Consider the following 19606-nt stretch of genomic DNA (forward strand, 5'->3'; position numbering starts at 1 on the left):
TCGTCCAGTCAGAGGAGAGTAAAGTAATGAGAATTAAAGAGTGAATAAGGTCTAAGTGAATAATGAAATACCATTAGAAGAAACAATCTATGCATTGTTGGAGTCCCAGAAGGAGAAGATGGGGGAAAGTGGCATAAAGCTTAATTAAAACAATAAAGGCTAAAGGCTAAGAACTTCCAAAACCTGGGGAGAGATTTGTACATTCATGTTTAAGAAGTTAATAGATCACTCCCCAAATTTTAACCCAAAACAATCTTCTGAAAGACACATTATAATAAAACTATCTAAAATCAAAGAGAGAATTATAAAAACAGCAAGAAAAAAATTCCTCACATAGAACTCTCATAATACTACAGCTGGATTTCTCAGGAGAAAACTTGTAGGACAGGAGAGAGTGAGACAATAGATTCAAAGTGATGAAAGAAAAAAGTATCAACCAAGAATACTTTGCATGACAAAGTTGTCTTTTAGAAATGAAGCAGAGACCACTACACCTGCCTTAAAAGAAATGCTGAAAGGAGTTCTTTGAACTGAAATGAAAGGATGCTAATTAGTAACAATAAAACATATAAAAATACAAAACATGCTGGTACAGGTAAGTACATAGTCAAATTCAGATTATTCTAACACTGTAATGTGGTGGTGTGCTAATCTTTAACTCTAATATAAAGGTTAAAGAACAAAAGCATTAAAAATAATTATAGCTACAATAATTAGTTAATGGAGACACGCAATATAAAAAGAGGTAAATAGTGACACCAAAAATGTAAAATTATGGGGAGGAAGGAGTAAAAGCGTAGAGTTTTTGTATGTGATTGAAGATAAATTGTTATCAGTTTAAAATACACTGCTATATCTATGTTTTATGTAAGCCCCGTGGTAACCAAAAAGTAAAAACTCCAATAGATATACAAAAGATAAAGGAAGAGAATCAAAATATATCACTAGAGAAAATCCTCAATTCATAAGAAAGACAGCAAAAGAGGAAGAAAGGAACAATGGAACTACAAAACAGCCAGAAAACAATAAGAAGAAATTATAAGTTCTTACCTATCAATAATTACTTTAAATGTAAGTGGACTAAATTCTCCAATCAAAAGGCATAGAGTGGCTGAGTGATTTAAAAAACAAGACACAACTATACTTTGCCTACAAGAGACTCACTTCAGTTTAAGAACATATATAGGTTCAAAGTGAAGAGATGTAAAAAGATATTTAATGCAAATAGAAACCAAAAGAGAAGATGAATAGCTGTACTTACATCCAGCAAAATAGACTTTAAGTAAAAAACTGTAATAAGAGAAAATGAAGGTTATTATATAATGAAAAATAGTGTTAATTCAACAAAAAGATATGATAATTGTAAATGTGTATGCACCTAGTTTCAGAGCAACTAAATATATTAAGCAAATATAACAGATCTGACAGGAGAAATAGATAACAATACAGTAATAGCAGGGGACTTCAATACTCCACTGTTGACAATGGATAGATCATCCAGACATACTATCAGTAAGGAAACATTGGACTTGAATTATTCCTTAAACCAAATGAACCTAACAGACACATCCAGTACATTCCACACAGCAGCAACAGAATACACTTTCTTTTCAAGTGCACACAGATCATTCTCCAGGATAGATAATTTGTTAGGTCACAAAACAAACTTTAGCAAATGTAAGAAGACTGAAATCATACCAAGTATCTTTTCTGACCACAATGGTATAAAATAAGAAATCAATGACAGGAGGAAAACTGGAAAATTCACAAATGTTTGGAAATTAAACAACACACATCTGAACACCAATGGATAAAAGAAGAAATCAAAAGAGAAATAAACAAAAATGTGAACACAATATACCAAAACTTATGAGATGCAGCAAAAGCAGTGCTAGCAGGCAAATTTATAGCAAAAACTGCCTACATTAAGAAAAAAGAGAGACCACAAATAAACAACCATACTTTTCAAGAGACTAGAAAAAGAAAAAAGCTCAAAGTTAGCAGAAGGAAGAAAATAACAAAGATCAGAGCAGAAATAAATGATATAAAGAACAGAAAAACAATAGAAAAGATCAATGAAATTAAGAGCTGGTTTTTTGAAAATACAAACAAAATTGACAAACATTTTGCTAGACTGAAAAAAAAAGAGAGAAAATTCAAATAAATAAAATCATAAATGAAGGGGACACATTACAACCAACAACATGGAAATACAAAGGATCATAAGAGATTACTGTGAAAAATTATACAGAAAAAATTGGATAACTTAGAAGAAATGGACAAATTCCTAAAAACATGACCTGCTAAAACTGAATTATGAAGAAATAGAATAGTTGAGCATATCAATAATAAGTAAGCAGATCAAACCAGTAATCAAAATCTCCCAACAAAGAAAAACCCAGGATCAGAGGTTTCACTGAATTGTATCAAATATTTAAAGAATTAATGCCAATCCTTCTCAAACTCTTCCAAAAATTGAAGAGTGAGCACTTTCAAACTCATTTTATGAGATTATACTTACTGTGTTACTAAAGCCAGATAAGGACACTACAAGAAAAAAAAAAAAACTACAGGCCAATATCTGTGATGAAATAGATGCAAAAATTCTCAAGAAAACACTGGCAAACTGAAATCAAGAGCATATTAAAAAGATCATACACTGTGATTAAGCGAGATTTACTCTTGGGATGCAGGATGGTTCAATGTATGTAAATCAATAAGTGTGATATACCACATTAATAGAATGAAAGATAAAAATCATATGATCAGCTCAAAAGATGCAGAAAAAGCATTTGACAAAATTCAGCATCCATTCATGATAAAAACTCTCAAATTGAGTATAGAAGGAATATATCTCAATATAACAAATACCATATACCACCCCAGAGCAGACATCATACTCAATGTTGAAAAGCCAAAAGCTCTTTCTCTAAGATCAGAAAAAAGACAAGGTTGCCCACTCTCACCATTCCATCAGCATAGTACTGGAAGTCCTAGCCAGAGCAGTTAGACAAGAAAAAGAAATAAAAGACATTCAAATTAGAAAGGTAGAAGAAAACTTGTCTCTGTTTGCAGATGATCTGATCTTATATAAGAAAATCCCTAAAGTCTCCACCAACAAAATTTTAGAACTAATAAACAAATTAAGTACATTTGTAGGATATAAAATCAACATACAAAAATCAGTTATATTTCTCTACACTAACAATGAACTATCTGAAAAAAAAAAATAAAGCAATCCCATTTACAATACCATAAAAAATGATAAAATATTCAGCAATAAATTTAACCAAGGAGGTGAAAGACCTGTCCACTGAAAACTGTAAGACATCAATGAAAGAAATTGAAGAACACACAATAAATGGAAAGATATCTCATGTTCATGGATCAGAAGAATTAGTATTGTTAAACTCTCCATACTACACAAAGCCATCTATAGATTTAATGTAACCACTATAAAAATGCCAATGGCGTTTTTTCACCGAAATAGAAAAAACAATCCTAAAATTTGTATAGAACCACAAAAGACCCTAAATAGACAAAGCAATTCTGAGACAGAAGAACAAAGCTGGAGGCAACATATTTCCTGATTTCAGTGTTTATTACAAAGCTATAGTAATCAAAACAGTATGGTACTGGCATAAAAACAGACACCAAAAAAAGCTTCTTGACTGGTCTTGGCGATGATTTTTTTGGATATGACATGCAAAGTGTAAGCAATAAAAGCAAACATAGACTAGTGGGACTACATAAACAAAAAACTTCTGCACAGCAAAAGAAATAATCAGCAAAATAAAAAGTCAGCCTATGGAATGGGACAAAATATTTGCAAGCTGTCTGTCTGATAAGGGATTAATATCCAAAATATGTAGGGAACTCATACAATTCAATACCAAAAGAACAAACAATCAGATTAAAAAATGGGCAGAGGAGCTGAATAGACATTTTTCCAAAGAGGACATACAAATGGGCAAAAAGTACATGAAAAGATACTCAACATCACTAATCATCAGGGAAATGCAGATCAAAACCACAATGATATATCACCTCACACCTGTTAGAATGACTATTATCAAAAAGACAAAAGGTAACAAGTGTTGGTGAGGATGTGGAGAAAGGGAATCCTTGTGTACCATTGGTGGGGGTGTAAATTGGTGCAGGCACTATGGAAAACAGTATGGAGGTTCCTCAAAAAGTTAAAAATAGAACTGCTATATGATCCAGCCATCCCACTTCTGGGTATATATTCAAAGAAAATGATATCACTATTGAAGAGATATCAGCATCCCCATGTGCACTGCAGCATTATTCACAATAGTCAAGACATGGAAATAGCCAAAGTCTCCATCGATAGATGAATGGATGAAGAAAATGTGGTATATGTATACAATGTAATATAATTTAGCCATAAAAAAGAAGGAAATCCTGCCTTTTGCAACAGCATGATGGACCTTGAAGACATTATGCTAAGTGAAATAAGTCAGACAAAGTCAAATACCATATGTTCTCACTTACACGTGGAATCTATAAATGTTGAACTCAGAAACAGAGAATAGAATGGTAGTTGCCAGGGCTTGGGGGATGGGGGAAATGGAGAGATGTTGGTCAAAGAGTACAATATCTCAGCTCTAAGATGAATAACTTCTGAGGATTTAATGTACAGCATGGTGACTATAATTAACAATAATGTATTATATACTTGAAAGTTGTTAAGAGAGTAGATCATAAATGTCATCACCCCCCCAAAAAATGGTAATTATATGAGAGCATGAAGGTATTAACTAACCTTATTGTGTAATCATTTCACAATATATATGTGTATCAAATCACCTTGTACACCTTAAATTTACATATGTTAAATGTCAATATCTCAATAAAGCTGGAAAACAAATAAAAAAAGAGATGTGAAGTTTACATGGATATTATCTTTAGTAGTATAAGCAATTAAATGCTTAAAATCTTTTCTTTATAAATTAATCCACAGAGTTTGCTTTTTTACTGACAGTTTAGGTAATTTGCTCGTGGCAAAGAATTTGATTTAAATAGGCAAAGTAGGCTGTAAACAAAGACAATAAGAGTCCCTCTGTTTCAAGAATGCAATTTTAAAAGTGATGTTAATGCTGCAGCTTTCATCTTTTGACCTTGTTGAGTATCTTAGTAAGACTCATGATCGAGAATTTCCTCTGAGTTACCTCATTAAGAATAATTAGAAAATAACATAACAAATTAGCTTTCATAAATTAACAAATTAGCTTTCATAAATAACATGGATACAGACTCTTTAACTCCTTTTCATAGAGTTTCTTGAATAATTTTGTTTCCTCATTGACACGAACCCTTATCCCTTTATCATTTATATTTCAATTATAAAGTATAAAGACAAATTGGATACTGTGGTAAAACAAGCTAACCAACATAAAAAGCTTTTTAGGAAGATTTCAGAATAAGAGAAAGCAAGATCTTGCAAAGAGCTTTTAGAAAGAGTACACAATCTACTTTATATTAGATTATCAAAAGAGTTTTTAATTTTATGTTAGTTACAAGCATTCCTCTGATAATTTTAAAAAAAGGAGATCCTTTGCATGATTCAGTTATCCTTCGCAATCTGTGGCCGTATAATTAAGTGTATTGTTACTATTCTAGTAGGTTAAAGGCACATCAAAAATGCTAACATATCATAAGCCTATTTTGATCTGCTAATACAGTATGGCTTTCATTTGAATGTTGAAAAATGTAAGAAAATGCTACTTCACTAAAAATATGTAAAAGACATTGCTTTTAAAATGTAGAGAGATACAAATTTAGTATGTAATTAGCTCATTTAGTTAGAATAGAATTTACCTAACAATAACTTATAAAGCACTTCTATATGTCAGGCAGTATTCTATAAAAGAACTTCTGTTTTACAAATAATGCAACTGAGTTTCAGAGAGTTTAAGTAACTTTCAAAGGTCCTAAAAGCTAGCAAGTGGTAAAATGTGGCTAGTATTCAACCTAGACAGTGTGTCTCCCAAGGCCATGTCCATAGCCACAGTGCCATGGTGCTCCTTCTGGTGTCAGTGGTGACATTATACCTTGAACCAAGTATTATTCCATTTATCTCAAATTTCTCAAGTGTAGTCACGGTTGCTTGCTGGAGGTTTAGACAAGTAAGGAAAAACCGTCATCATCAATGGAAGGAAAACTCAAACAGCTTCTAACTCATGCAGTATGTATTATATATAAGAAAAGTACATTTGGATACAAACACTAACACATTTGACAATGCATTTACATAAATTTAGAAAATAATGAAGTATAGTAGTATTCCCAGCGAACAAAAATAACCTTAAAAATATTTATTTGATCTTCTGATCAGACTTCCACTGACAATTTATTTCCTGCCCTGCCTTCTTCCTGCACTTATCTTTCTGACTTATCTTTCTTTTGATACTCTCTGACTTCCTGACTTATCTTTCTTTTGATTACTTAGATACTTTAATTTCTTAAGAATAAGAGTGGGTTCCTCTCTCTCACAAAATGCCATCCATGTACAAGTCTACTGTTGCTGATAGACAATCAGAAAAAAATGAAGTAAACGGTAACTTTAAAAAAAAAGTAGAGACTGAGGGAGCCATGGCCCCTACAGTAAATTGTCTTAATGAAAGAAGTGATGTAGAGCAATAACCATTACTGACTTCAGTGGGTGTTACTAGACCACGTTGTTGAAACATTTTAATCAAATTATATAATCCGATTAACGATGACACTAGGTATCATAAAATATACCTTCCTCCCTCCATGGTAAAATTTGACATCTATAAATACTAATGCTGACAGAGTAATCATAAAGAGCATATCTTCTTCTTGAGTTGACTTATTGCTATGTCTGTTAGTTTATTCAGTTCATTTTGCTTTTCTTCAGTCATTTCTAACTCTACGTCTTTGTTGACTGTAGTTTTAGGCAATGTGACTTAAAGTGTGGCTCCGTTGATCTTATAAATTTCAAAGTCAAACTCCTTTTCTTTTGAATGAAACTTGAAATGTAAAACAAGGGGTTCCTGCCTTAAGATTTCACTCCTATGTGTATTTTCCTGGAAATGAATATTCCAAAGATCAACAGAAAAAATGAGAATAGTCCCTCTGCTGCTGCTTGTGACAAGCAAATTGCAAGTAAAATGTTTGTGCAGCATGAAATTTAAAGAGATCACAGTACTCCTTTGAATGAGAGGCCAAATTGCTTTGAACTAAGCAACTGACTCAGTGTGTGTATGTGTGTGTGTGTGTGTGTGTGTGCATGCAAATGCAAGCTTCTGAACAAGAGAGACCAGATGACTGAATATCCAAACTGATAATAGAAAAATGTTGAGAAGTGGAGAGGTGTCAGCAAATCTGTAACTCTTTCTTGATCTTTCTGCTTGATCATTTGGACATCAGTGCCTTTCAAGACTACAGCAGTGGGACCAACGGATGACTATGAGCATTTCATTATTTATTTATTTATTTATTTTTTTTTTTTTTTGTGAGGAGATCAGCCCTGAGCTAACATCCGCCAATCCTCCTCTTTTTTCGCTGAGGAAGACGGCCCTGGGCTAACATCGGTGCCCATCTTCCTCCACTTTATATGGGACGCCACCACAGCATGGCTTACCAAGCAGTGCGTCGGTGCGTGCCCGGGACCCGAACCAGCGAACCCCGGGCCGCCGCAGCGGAGCGCGCGCACCCAACCGCTTGCGCCACCGGGCCGGCCCCTCATTATTTTTTTAAACCTGGGCTTCAAGGATTCTCTTTGCCTCTAGTAAATTCACCAGGATAGTGTCTCTAGATTGCTATCTGGAATAGGGATTCCAACATATTTCTGCCCATCCAGACCATCAATAACATTTCATGTGATTGTTCTTATTCTTCATGAGAATACATTTCACGATCACGTACGTAAATAAGATCAGCCCTCACTGAATGTTTAGGGAAAGCCAAAGGATTTTCTACTGTCTTTTGATCAAAGGGAAAAAAATAGGAAATATACTCCAAATATATTTCTTCTGAAAATAATGATACTGTAAAAAATGAAAGGTGTATCTATTCTGCCTGTGCATTTTGCCAGGCACCATTCTAAAAAATTATCATAGATTATCTCATGTATCCTTGTTGTAATAAATCTAAGAGGTAGTTATACTTACTAGTATTGTATTTATGTAAACTGAGGTATAAGAAGTTAATAATCTGTTCAATATTACACAGCTATTAAAAGCCAACGTTAGGATTCAAAATTAGGTTTTCTGACTCCGAAGCATCTTCTTAACCTCTATATTATACTAGGAATCAATTCCTTTAACATCTTAAAATACACCCTCAAAAGATTTGAAATGACTAATACTAAGGATTTAATGGGTTAATTATTTTATTCATTTGCCCTGTAGGAGGATATTCTCTTGTTCAGCAAATACATTGAATGATTATAATATGTCAAATTCTCTGCTAAGTGCTAAAATAATTCACTGATAATCATAGGAAGCTGGTGAGGAAATAGCTGAGTAAAAATTCTAAGGTGGCACAAAAGTATTTGTGATCCTTGACATCACAAAAGCTTTGGTATCTGTGGTCTTTGAGTTTTATTTCTGTAAGGCCCCATTTTTTTTTTCTTTTTAGTTTTATAATGTTCATTCTTTTTTGTTCTTTTATTGTGGTCATATTGGTTTAGAACATTGTATAAATTTCAGGTGTACATCGTTATACTTCTACTTCTGCATATATTACATCATGTTCACCACCCAAGTACTAATTACAACCCATCACCACACACATGTGCCTAATCATCCCTTCTGCCCTCCTCCCTCCCCCCTTCCCCTCTGGTAACCACCAATCCAATCTCTGTCTCTATGTGTTTGTTTATTGTTGTTATTATCTACTACTTAATGAAGGAAATCATATGGTATTTGATCTTCTCCCTCTGACTTATTTTACTTTGCATAATACCCTCAATGTCCATCCATGTAGTCACAAATGGCTGGACTTCGTCATTTCTTATGGCTGAGTAGTATTCCATTGTGTATATATACCACATCTTCTTTATCCATTCGTCCCTTGATGGGCAATTAGGTTGCTTCCAAGTCTTGGCTATTGTAAATAATGCTGCAATGAATACAGGTGTATCTTTACGCATTGGTGTTTTCATGTTCTTTGGATAAATACCCAGCAGTGGAATAGCTGGATCATATGGTAGTTCTATCCTTAATTTTTTGAGGAATCTCCATACTGTTTTCCATAGTGGCTGCACTCCCACCAGCAGTTTATGAGAGTTCCTTTCTCTCCACATCCTGTGCAACACTTGTTTCCTGTCTTGGTAATTATAGCCATTCTGACCGGTTTGAGGTGATATCTCATTGTAGTTTTGATTTGCATTTCCCTGATAGTTAATGATGTTGAACATCTTTTGATGTGCCTGTTGGCCAGCTGTATATCTTCTTTGGAGAATTTGATAAAATCATGAAAGAGCATGGACTACATCCTTGCTATTAATAAGGTATTGGAGTAATCTTGCTCCATAATAGTTCTTCAATCCAGTCAATTGGATAATCAGAGTGTAGTATTCTAACAGAAACTATAGATAATTTGAAGCAAGTGAGAAATTTCTCCTTCCCTCTCTTTTCATTACTCTTTTTTATTTTTCTGAGCTCTTTATGATCTTTTATAATTAGTCCCAAAGAATCCGAAATTCCTACAAAATTGTCTATCTCTGTCTTTACTTTAATGGTAGCTTTTCACTTGTAGGGGAAGAAAAATAATTTTCCCTCTGTACTTTTGGGTTCTTGGCTGAGATTCCTCCTGTATAAAAAGACAGATTAACAGGAAAAAAGCAAATTTAATTGTGGACAAAGATATGAGATTCAAAGGCAGCCAGGCAATTGAGGCTTATATACAATCCTGAGCTAAGGAAAGGGATAGGGGTCTGAGGCTTCAAAGGGGAGGAAGGCAATTCATAGGAAGATTAGAAGGGGAAATGTTTGCTAAACAAATGTTTGCCCTGCCATGCAGATAAGCCTCCCAGATGAAAAAGTTGTATCTGGTAATAGCTCTCTTCCTGGTATGGGCCCCCTCTCTAAATTCATTTAGGCTGTTAAAAGGGAGGTGAAAAGCTTTTCCTGAGTGTTCTGGGTCTTGACTGCCTTCAGCTCCACATGCTAAAGTGGCATATTTTGGCATGACACGTTCTGCTACCCTTCATACGTCTGCTGAGGTGGCATCAATGATCCTATCTTTAGACAACTAATTTCTTACCCCTTCTTTCCCCATTACTTGTATCTGAGACTGACGTTTCAAAGATTAAAAAGAAAAAAGGAAGATTAAGTGATAAGGGTTTTCTTTTATTGTTGCAAATTTGGTTGAGGCTGTTCATTCTTGCATTCAATAAATAGTTGCTGACACATGTGTGGCGATGGGTTGTAATTAGTATTTGGGTGGTGAACATGATGTGATCTATGCAGAAATAGAAGTATAATGATGTACACCTGAAATTTATACAATGTTATAAACCAATGTTACTGCAATAAACAAAAAATTTAAAAAAAATAAAAATAAATGAGGGGACAAGGCTGGAAAAAAAATAAAAGTAGATTTTAACATTTAAAAAAATAAATAAGTAAATAAATAAATAGTTGCTGAGAATCAACTATGTGACAGGAACTTTTCCCTGATGACACAACTCTGAGGAATAGAAACAAGATCTGGGTTATTACTGAGTTTTCTGTCAGCAAGGAATCAGATATTCGTCAATTGGTACTCGGAGGCAGAATTATGAGAGTGTGTATCAGGGAAATGAGAGATGAGAAATGCCCTCTTTGAGAAAGTGAAGCACAAGCTAAATTCTAAAGGCTATGTAAGTGAATGATGGGTTAAGGGTAAAGATTAGAAACAAGAAATAATTCAATGTGGAAAGGTCTTCAGGTAGCTCAGGATGGCACATAGAGCGATTAAGGAAAAGCAAAAATCTGTCTAGAATGCCGAGAGCAAGTAAGAGCATGGAAATAGATGAGACGGGAGAGGAAGGAGAGGGCCATTTAATGCAGGACCTTGCAGGCCATTTATTTAGCTTTTCATTCTAAAATCATACTATGCACAAGGTTGTAGGCCATCAAAAATATTTTTTAACCTAAAAGCCATGGCAAATCATTAAAAAGTAAGCAAAGTTTTATTTTTAACAGACCACTGTGGTTAAAGAGAGAAAATTAAATTAAAGAGTGGGGCAAGATTGTCTGTAGGGAGAGTATCTAGGAAAACCTATTTGATTAGGTAAGAGATTGAATTAGTGTGGTGACACTGGAGATTGAAAGCAGTAGGTGGATATGAGGACTTTTTCTGTAGGAATTAAATTCAAGATTTATTGATGGATTCAACATAGGAAAGCAAGGGAGATGGGCAGACTCAAAGGTGACCCTCTGGTTTCTGGTTTTTGCAACTTGGTACGAAATTGTGCCATTCACTGAAATAATACAACTGGAAGAGACCTGCTGTGGGCTGGGAGTAGCAACTAGAATTTGATTTTAGAGTGTTACATCTAAGGTACCTTTGAAATTGCAAGTGCACGTGTTGTCTGGACAGTAGGACCCAGGCTCAGAGGAGGGGTCTGGGCAGGAATACAATATGCAAGTCATTGACATATTGATGGCAATTGCCACGTTAATGTATTATTTTAAAAAGGGGATAGATTTGAAATTTTACTGAAAACATGTTGTTTGTCCTTAAAAGGAAATTTTGAGAATAGGCTATGGTGGGAATAGGGTTTTCCTGGCTGTTCTTTCTTCTTGGTAAAGAATGAACATATTTGGACAATTCTGGGTTATTGCCTTTGAGTGACTTGTCTATGACATGCTCTTAAGCTTCAGGCTACCATAAGAACAATGTATCACAGGCTTGGTACCTTTGAAACCAGTCATAACATATCTTTCTAATACTTTTTTGGTTTTAAATCTGACCTGTTGCACAAGGTTATTTAAAAACATATGGCTTAGTTTTAGCTTGATGACAAATTTTCAGAAATAAATCCCACTGAGCACTCAGGTATTTGTATTCATATCCTGTACTTTATAACACATTGGATATGGGAATCAGGTAGGGGCCTGAGAAGTTAGAAATTTGAGGCATGAAAAACAATGAATTTGTGATTTAACCAGAACAGTCAAGGGTGAAATTAAATAGATTAAGGAAGTCCATTGCCAAGGTACAGGAGTCAACAGCTAACCTGTCTTTCCTGTGGCAGGCGGATTATCCACAGACCATAGAGAACGGGATCACCCAGCCCCCAAATTGCCTTCTAGTCTTCACTATGATCTCTATTTGGATATTTTGCATACACAATACATCCCTGGCTATTCCATCCAAAATTACTTTTTTTCAAGACAATTCTGAATATACTTGTTATTAAAAATATTTTTGTGCATTTCAAAACTAATTAATTATACTTTCATGAATGCATCATCCAAAACAAACACTTTGGCTGTTGGGAACAGTATTATTAATAGATTATTTTTATGTATCTGACTAATTTCTCTTCATTAGTGTTGTGAGCCTTTAAAAATTTTTTAAATTATTTTTTGTTTGGTCCAGAATAAATAAAGTGTTTGTTGGATGTGAAAATATCTTATTGGAGGGATTTGGAACCTGTTGGAAGACTAAAGCTTGGTGGAAGTCATCTAAAGGAGTCTGACTGGGAGGAAATGTAGCCGAGCCTTTATTCCTGGGCTGTTTCTGCTGGTGAGGACATAATGAGAACAGAGACTTCTGAGCAGCTGTCATGGAGGGATGTTCAAAGGGAGATTGTAGCTGGGCAAACTGTAGTTCAGAAAAATTCAACAAACCTTCTTTCAGGACCAGCTCTTGCCAGGTTGTAGTTTACTAAGATAAACGTGACACAGACTTGGTCTGAAGGAGCTGTTGTGAAAAGATTACATTCTTTTTCAATGGAATACAACGTGTACTGAACGAATATAGAGGAGAGGCATTTAACTTAGACTAAAAACAAGGAAGATTTTCTAGAAGAAGGGAAGCCTTGCCAGGTTCTTGAAAGAGAAATAGGGGAAGTTAACCAGGGGAAAAAGAGGAGGAAGGGCATTTCAGCAGATGGCACAACAAACATAAATTTGATTTGTTGTGGCTAGAGGGTGAACTATGAGAGTAGAAGCGGTAAGGAGTTAGGCAGGGCTGGGATACAGGAGAGTCATACTTGGCTTAGCTGTATGGAGAAAGTCTATCCATAAATTAAATAGTAACCAACCTGTGAATGTTTTAAATATTTATGCCCAACTTCCTCCTTCTTTCCTTTTCCTTCATTCTGCCTGGCCATAAATTTATTGATTAAACATCTATTCCTTTACCAATATTCACACAGAAATACACAACAGTTTTTGTCTACTCTCTGCCACTATGATGGTCTTAACTAAGGCAGTGGCCATATATATAGGGGGAGGGAATAGTCTTGAAAATAACTTCTCTCTGAAATACAAATGGAAGAGATATTTGGTAATCCAAGAATTGTTTTGTGTAAGATCGGGTCAGGTTTCCTTTATTCTCTCCTTCACAAATCTCCTCTTCCTTCTTGTTATTCCATTTCCACTCTCCATATATATTGTCTTTTTTCTTTTAATCATTTTTATTGTTAGTGAATTTATTATAGAATTGACTTCACATATATCACATCGTACTATACCTGTGTGTTTATGTGTCTGTGTTCTATTTGGTGTCTAACCTTCTCCACCTGAGATCCTTGAAGAAAGGAGCTGTTGATATTTTATTCCCATGTTCAGCACAGAGTAATTCATCTACAAATTTGACTAAATGAATGAATAATTTTTGAATGCATAAAGGAATAAGAAACTAGATGAACAAAATATTATGAGAACACAGGAGCGAAAGATAAATTCTTGACTGGGGATGTGGGCCAGTTTTCATGGAACAGGTGAAATCTAGTTTTACCAAGAGAAGCAGAGATTTGCCAGGAAGAAGTAGAGGCGGAAATGAACCTAGGTAACAAAACTTCCCTAAAAATACAAGGTACGTTCCAGCAAGAGTAAGGGGTCTGATGTGACTGAAGGGCATGGTGCTTAATTCTAAGTAAAGGATAATGAGACCATAGCATCCTTTGAAATGTTATCCTAAACCATTTAGGTTTGAAAAACTTAGGCATCCCAAGAATTTTTTTTTTCTTTTTTTTTACTCCAGAGGAAATGTATCAGATTTTTGTGCAGAGAAGTGCCATTATTTTACCTTTGATTTGGGTGCATGAATATAATTCTCATAGAATGAATAGATGAACGCAGGATGATAACAAAGCTTCTGGGAGATAAGTGAGGAAACTATTGCAAGAGTAGGGGTGACAAAGGGGCACATAGATATGGTGACAGATAAAAACTAAACTATTGGTGGTGGACATGATGCAGTCTAGACAGAAACTGATATATAGTAATGTACACTTGAAATTTACACAGTATTATAAGCCAATATGAACTCAATAAAATATTTTTTAAAAAAAAGAGTAGGGGTGGGGCCTGCCCCTTGGCATAGCGGTTAAGTGCACATGCTCCACTGCTGGCAGCCAGGTTCGGATCCCGGGAGTGCACTGATGCACTGCTTGTCAGGCCGTGCTGTGGTGGCGTCCCATATAGAGTGGAGGAAGATGGGCACAGATGTTAGCCCAGGGCCAATTTTTCTCAGCAAAAAAGAGGAGGATTGGCATGGATGTTAGCTCAGGGCTAATCTTCCACACAAAAAAACAAAAAGAAAGAGTAGGGGTGAAAAATAATGAGCAGCTGTGCTATGTCAGCGGATATAGGAAGGGGAGGAAGGAGTGTAATGAGTACAAGAGATTTTAGATCTAAAAATATTGTAACTTGAAATTCCCTGAATATTGACAATGATGAAGAGAGAAAAATTGTAGATCTCTGAGATTTTAAGCTTCACGTGAGAGATCACATACCTTACCACATAGAATAGTGCTTGTCAAAGGCCTTATTATTCATGCCCATGTGCATAACAAGTAGAATTTTAACAAACAAATAAATAATAAACCTTGAAATCATCTTTCAAATAACACACATACTTGGATGGCTTTAAGCAAATTTGATTTATGCTGCAGTAACAAGAGTGTGCCATGTCCATTTAACTGCATAACACAACCCTATGAGACTCACCAAGTACCTCCTAGGAGAGTGTTTTACATCTCAGAAGTGTACATTTGACATCTTAACGGGCAAAGCCTTCATATTTTAATTATTATGGATATTATAACTCTTTATACTATTTATATGTTCATTATCATGAGATTCTTGGCAGGGTATTAGCAGTGTTTGAAGTAATGAATTAGTCATCCTTACTGATTGACAGGCACTATTCTTAAGGTTTGTTCAGCACAGGGATAATAGACTATTCATAAGTAATTTGTATTTACCTTTTCATAGCAAACATATAAACGTACTTTCTGTTATTTTCAAGTCTATCTATAATAAATTTTTAAGATGCTAATGACATATCAAATTAATGTATCAATACTATATTAGAATTGCAAAATCTGATATAAAGATTTTATATATTTCTTTTCCACAAATCAGTGGGTGATGTATCTGTTATTGTATAATGCTATTTATGCCTTTAAATCGTTGCTAAATATATACATATATTCTTTCTTCCTTTCTTTCTTCCATTTTTCTGATCTGCTTCCATTGATGAATCTATACTTTTGACTCCAGACTGGCAATATGAGGGTAAGATGACAAAAATGAAAATTCCAAACAACCTCATGAGCATTGCTTGTCTGTCTTTGTTTTATTTTCTTTAGAACATTATTATAATTCTATTTGCTCTCTTTAATTAGACCCTTTATCACAGTTAAAGTCCAATTATGTTTGTTTCTGTTGTGAAGATTTAATTACAATTTATCCATGTTAATCATTCCTTTATGTTATTTCTTTGGGTTAAATTAACATCCCATTATCTCTGTCCTGAAGGACTTCTGCCCTCCAGTGGTCTCTACTGGTGTTTTCCAGTAAGATTTGAATAGTTTCTTGGTGTACAAAGTGACTATGTTATAATGTGGTAAGGAATCTATGTGGTTCTTATGAAAATTTTTTAAAAATAAAAAAATGTTAAAAGTAATTATACATATTAATTTGATTGTAGGATTTTTCTTTTTAAATATCGATATAAATCTCAATGAATTCGATCCCAGAGTAAGTGCCCCTGCAGTTGTGACTTCTTACCTGTGGTTGTTTTCTCTCTTTAGATTGCAAACTAGCTAGAGGAGGACCACCAGCTACCATAGTTGCTATTGATGAAGAGAGTCGGAATGGTGAGTGAGCTTTATGTTTTACAAATGACTTATCTTTACGGGGGATTTCTTCTAATTTCAACCCTAGGTCTCTTATGTGTGAAATTACTAAATCTTCAATCCAAATCCACAAACAGTTCATGTTTAATTTTTTTCCCTGTATACATTTAAATTATACCATTCCCTGGAAACGCTTTATGTGGATTATATTATGAGAAAATCTTTCAAGGACTAGAAATAATGTTTAGCTTTGATTGTGAAGGAATCATTTGATTCAGGATCAATCCAAGATGCACCCAGATGCCTGCTGGAATTTTTCTTTGTCAATAGGTAAAGTTGACTATCATGCATAGAGGCACCTAGTCATCTGAATGAGACACATTGTATTCCTCCAAAGGAAGTGGACCACAAGGTAGGACGCCAACACTGCTAACTTGAGTTGGCTGGAATCTGGTAAAGATTAGATCCATAGCCTACTAGATGTGGCAATTTAGGAACGGTTAATGGGAAAACTGAAAGTTCTTGGAGATAGAGAACCTGACAAAAGATCTCGAGTGGAGGAAGAAGTCTGAATTTTCATGAGGTTGCCGTAATTAACAACTAATACCTAATTCATATCAAGTTCTTCTTCAAAATGGTAATTTTCCTTATCAAAACCAAAAATAAATATAATTAGCACTTTCGTTCCACAACACTCTCCTAGCCTCTCTAAACTTTAAAGGTTTGTAAATATTTAAAGATTCTCCTTCTCTATTAGGTGGCAGTAAAATAGAAATCTGTTGAATCTTGGTTTCTATTTTAAACTATTCTAAGTGTGAGAATGTGCTCTGTGGCTCATTTTGTCTACTAACTCTGTAGTGGACCTTCTATTAGGTTTGTTTGATTTATAATTTCTGTCTATTCTAAACACTGTGTTTTCCAAATTTATATTATTTAAAAAAAGAATTATATCAATTGGCTTATTAGAGAATTACATTTTTCCTGGAATTCAACTGATGTATTTTTGAAAACTTCTATAATATATATAATACTTTCATTGGTTCACTTCATCATGTATTGTGCTGTATTAGAAACACTCTTTTTACTCCTTTGAAGAGTTGGCATAAACTTTTTATTTTCTGGCACATACTTTGGAATCAGGCAATAATGCCTACAGCATTGCTGGCCTCTGTTTAAACAAATTTAAGCATCTATACTAAATTTTAGCAACATTAAAAAACTCATAAAAATTTGAGTGTTTTGATGATTTTTAAAAAGTCAATCCCTTTTGAGCATGAAAGCATATGCAATTAATGAGTGATTATGATGCATTTAAATAAATTGGAAATAAATCTTGTATGTGTCTGCAGAAAAGAAAAAATATATAAATACAGTGTACCAGAAAAATTCTCTGTCTCACATGTGGAATTATGGTTTATTTATTGTTAACTATTTTTCTGTGAACAAATCTGTATTTTTGAAATGTTCTACAATGAAAACAGTTTGCCGTTTTAACCAGAGACAAAAAAAAAAAGATAAAAGGCCAATCTATATTTTATTTTCTTCTTGTTCACTAGTTCCCTTGAACGTATAAGCTGAGCTGAACTAAAACATTTAGTTCTACTAAATAATTTTGTTTTAACGTGTGATTCTATACAGAGCTTATTTTTCCAACCAGATAATTATAGCCACGATAATCATGATATTTTATCTCTTCTTGTGCTGATTAGATCCCACTTTTCTGAGGAGCTCAGGAACTCGGCAAAGATGTTGTCATAGCAGTGCTGTATGGTAGCGTGTGGTGAAAGTTCAATATTTGTGTTTTAGAAGAGCGTGACATAATATAGTGTAGTCATGTTGTACTCTTTAATTGGCATATTTTGTAGAAACTGCCAATTACTCAGAATGCTGCCAAAGTTATTTGAGTGTCATCACAAGGAGTATAAATACCGATCTAGAGACTAAATGATTTACATTTTTCTTTTACTTTAAATTTCTAAAAATATAATGATCAAATGAACCTCTGCCAGATATTATAATGTAGTGTGTAATTGTCTTTGTCTTAAAAGTCTAAAAGAAACAATCCATGAAAATGTTTTTCATATTTTTCTTCAGGCAATCTAAGAAACTTCCCAATTAGGCAGTTAATTCTGGTCAGGCTCTTAAACTCTCTTAATTTCTCTTTTTCTGCATCTTTTAATTGGTAGTAACAAAACACGTGGGTATCCTATTTTACTGGTTTAATAAGCACTCATTTTTAAAGATTCTGGAGCTTCTTAAAAGTAAGGCATAGCAAATCTTTTATTAAGCCAAACTAGTAAGTTTATTGTGTGTCAACTTGCCTTTGGCTTACTTCATTGATGTCTATAGCTAAACAATCTCTATTGCTAAATATAACCTCTACTAAAGTATAGCTTTTAAATCACTCTGTTTTCTCTAAAATCTATACTTAATTTTCTTATATAAGTCACTGAGGTACATTTATAGAATGTCCATTGTTTGTCACATGCATCCACATCATTCAAGATTTTTATGCTCTGTGGGATGGAAATATTTCCTCTTTGTGAATATGTATGCTAAATGCATTTGCACCAATGTATATGTTTGAAAGAATTAAAACTGGAACAGATGGAGATCCATAAACTTCTTTCTCACCCTAGGCGCTGTTAGATTCTTCCCATCCTTGATCATTGTCCTCAACACCATTTGATAACAGATTCATTATATCACCCTCGATCTGAACCAGGAGCTCTTTTTTATCACCACTATCAGAAAATCAAGCTTTTGTTGTAAGGCCACAAAGTCAACACATAAAGAGACACATGTTGGTTCCTGACAACCACCAGAAAGCTCTCAAGCTTGTATGTAGCACATGTTTAGTGTGTAATTTATCTTTAGAGGAGAGAATGTATACAAGAAACACACTTAGGCTATATTATCTTGTTTAATAAAATGAGAACATCTAAAAATTCTTTCTGGAAAACTTACATACACACAAAAACCTGCAGATGGATGTTTACAGCAGTTTTATTCATAATTGCCAAAACTTGGAAGTAACCAAGATGTCCTTCAGAACATGAACAGATAAATAAACTGTGGTATAGTCAGACAAATTCAGTGCTAAAAAGAAATGAACTATCAAGTCAAGAAAAGATATGGAGAAACTTTAAATGCTTATTACTGAGTGAAAGAAGCCAATCTGAAAAGTTTACATACTATATGAATTCAACTATATGACGTTCTGGAAAAGGCAAAACTATGGAGAAAATAAAGTTCAGTGGTTGCTAGGGATGGGTGGGGGAGAGATGAATAGGCAGAGGACAGGATTTTTAG

The 19606-nt window shown here is 34.3% G+C and overlaps 1 protein-coding gene across 10 annotated transcripts in view; it reads left to right on the top strand.

Moving 5' to 3' along the window:
* PCDH15 (protocadherin related 15) overlaps positions 1–19606 on the top strand; it is an 800695-nt gene that overhangs the window by 125172 nt on the left and 655917 nt on the right. For 6 of the 10 annotated variants that reach the window (XM_058543433.1, XM_058543425.1, XM_058543424.1 and 3 more), the window contains exon 2: positions 16250–16315. The exons of 3 other annotated variants lie outside the window; for them this stretch is intronic. In XM_058543433.1, the coding sequence (XP_058399416.1) occupies positions 16250–16315 (66 nt within the window). Of the gene's footprint in view, positions 1–15716; positions 15732–16249; positions 16316–19606 lie in introns of all 10 variants that reach the window. One more of the 10 variants, XM_058543426.1, reaches the window with a different exon arrangement.

The sequence above is a fragment of the Diceros bicornis genome, chromosome 6 (assembly GCF_020826845.1).
Source record: "Diceros bicornis minor isolate mBicDic1 chromosome 6, mDicBic1.mat.cur, whole genome shotgun sequence".
Taxonomy (NCBI): Eukaryota; Metazoa; Chordata; class Mammalia; order Perissodactyla; family Rhinocerotidae; genus Diceros; species Diceros bicornis.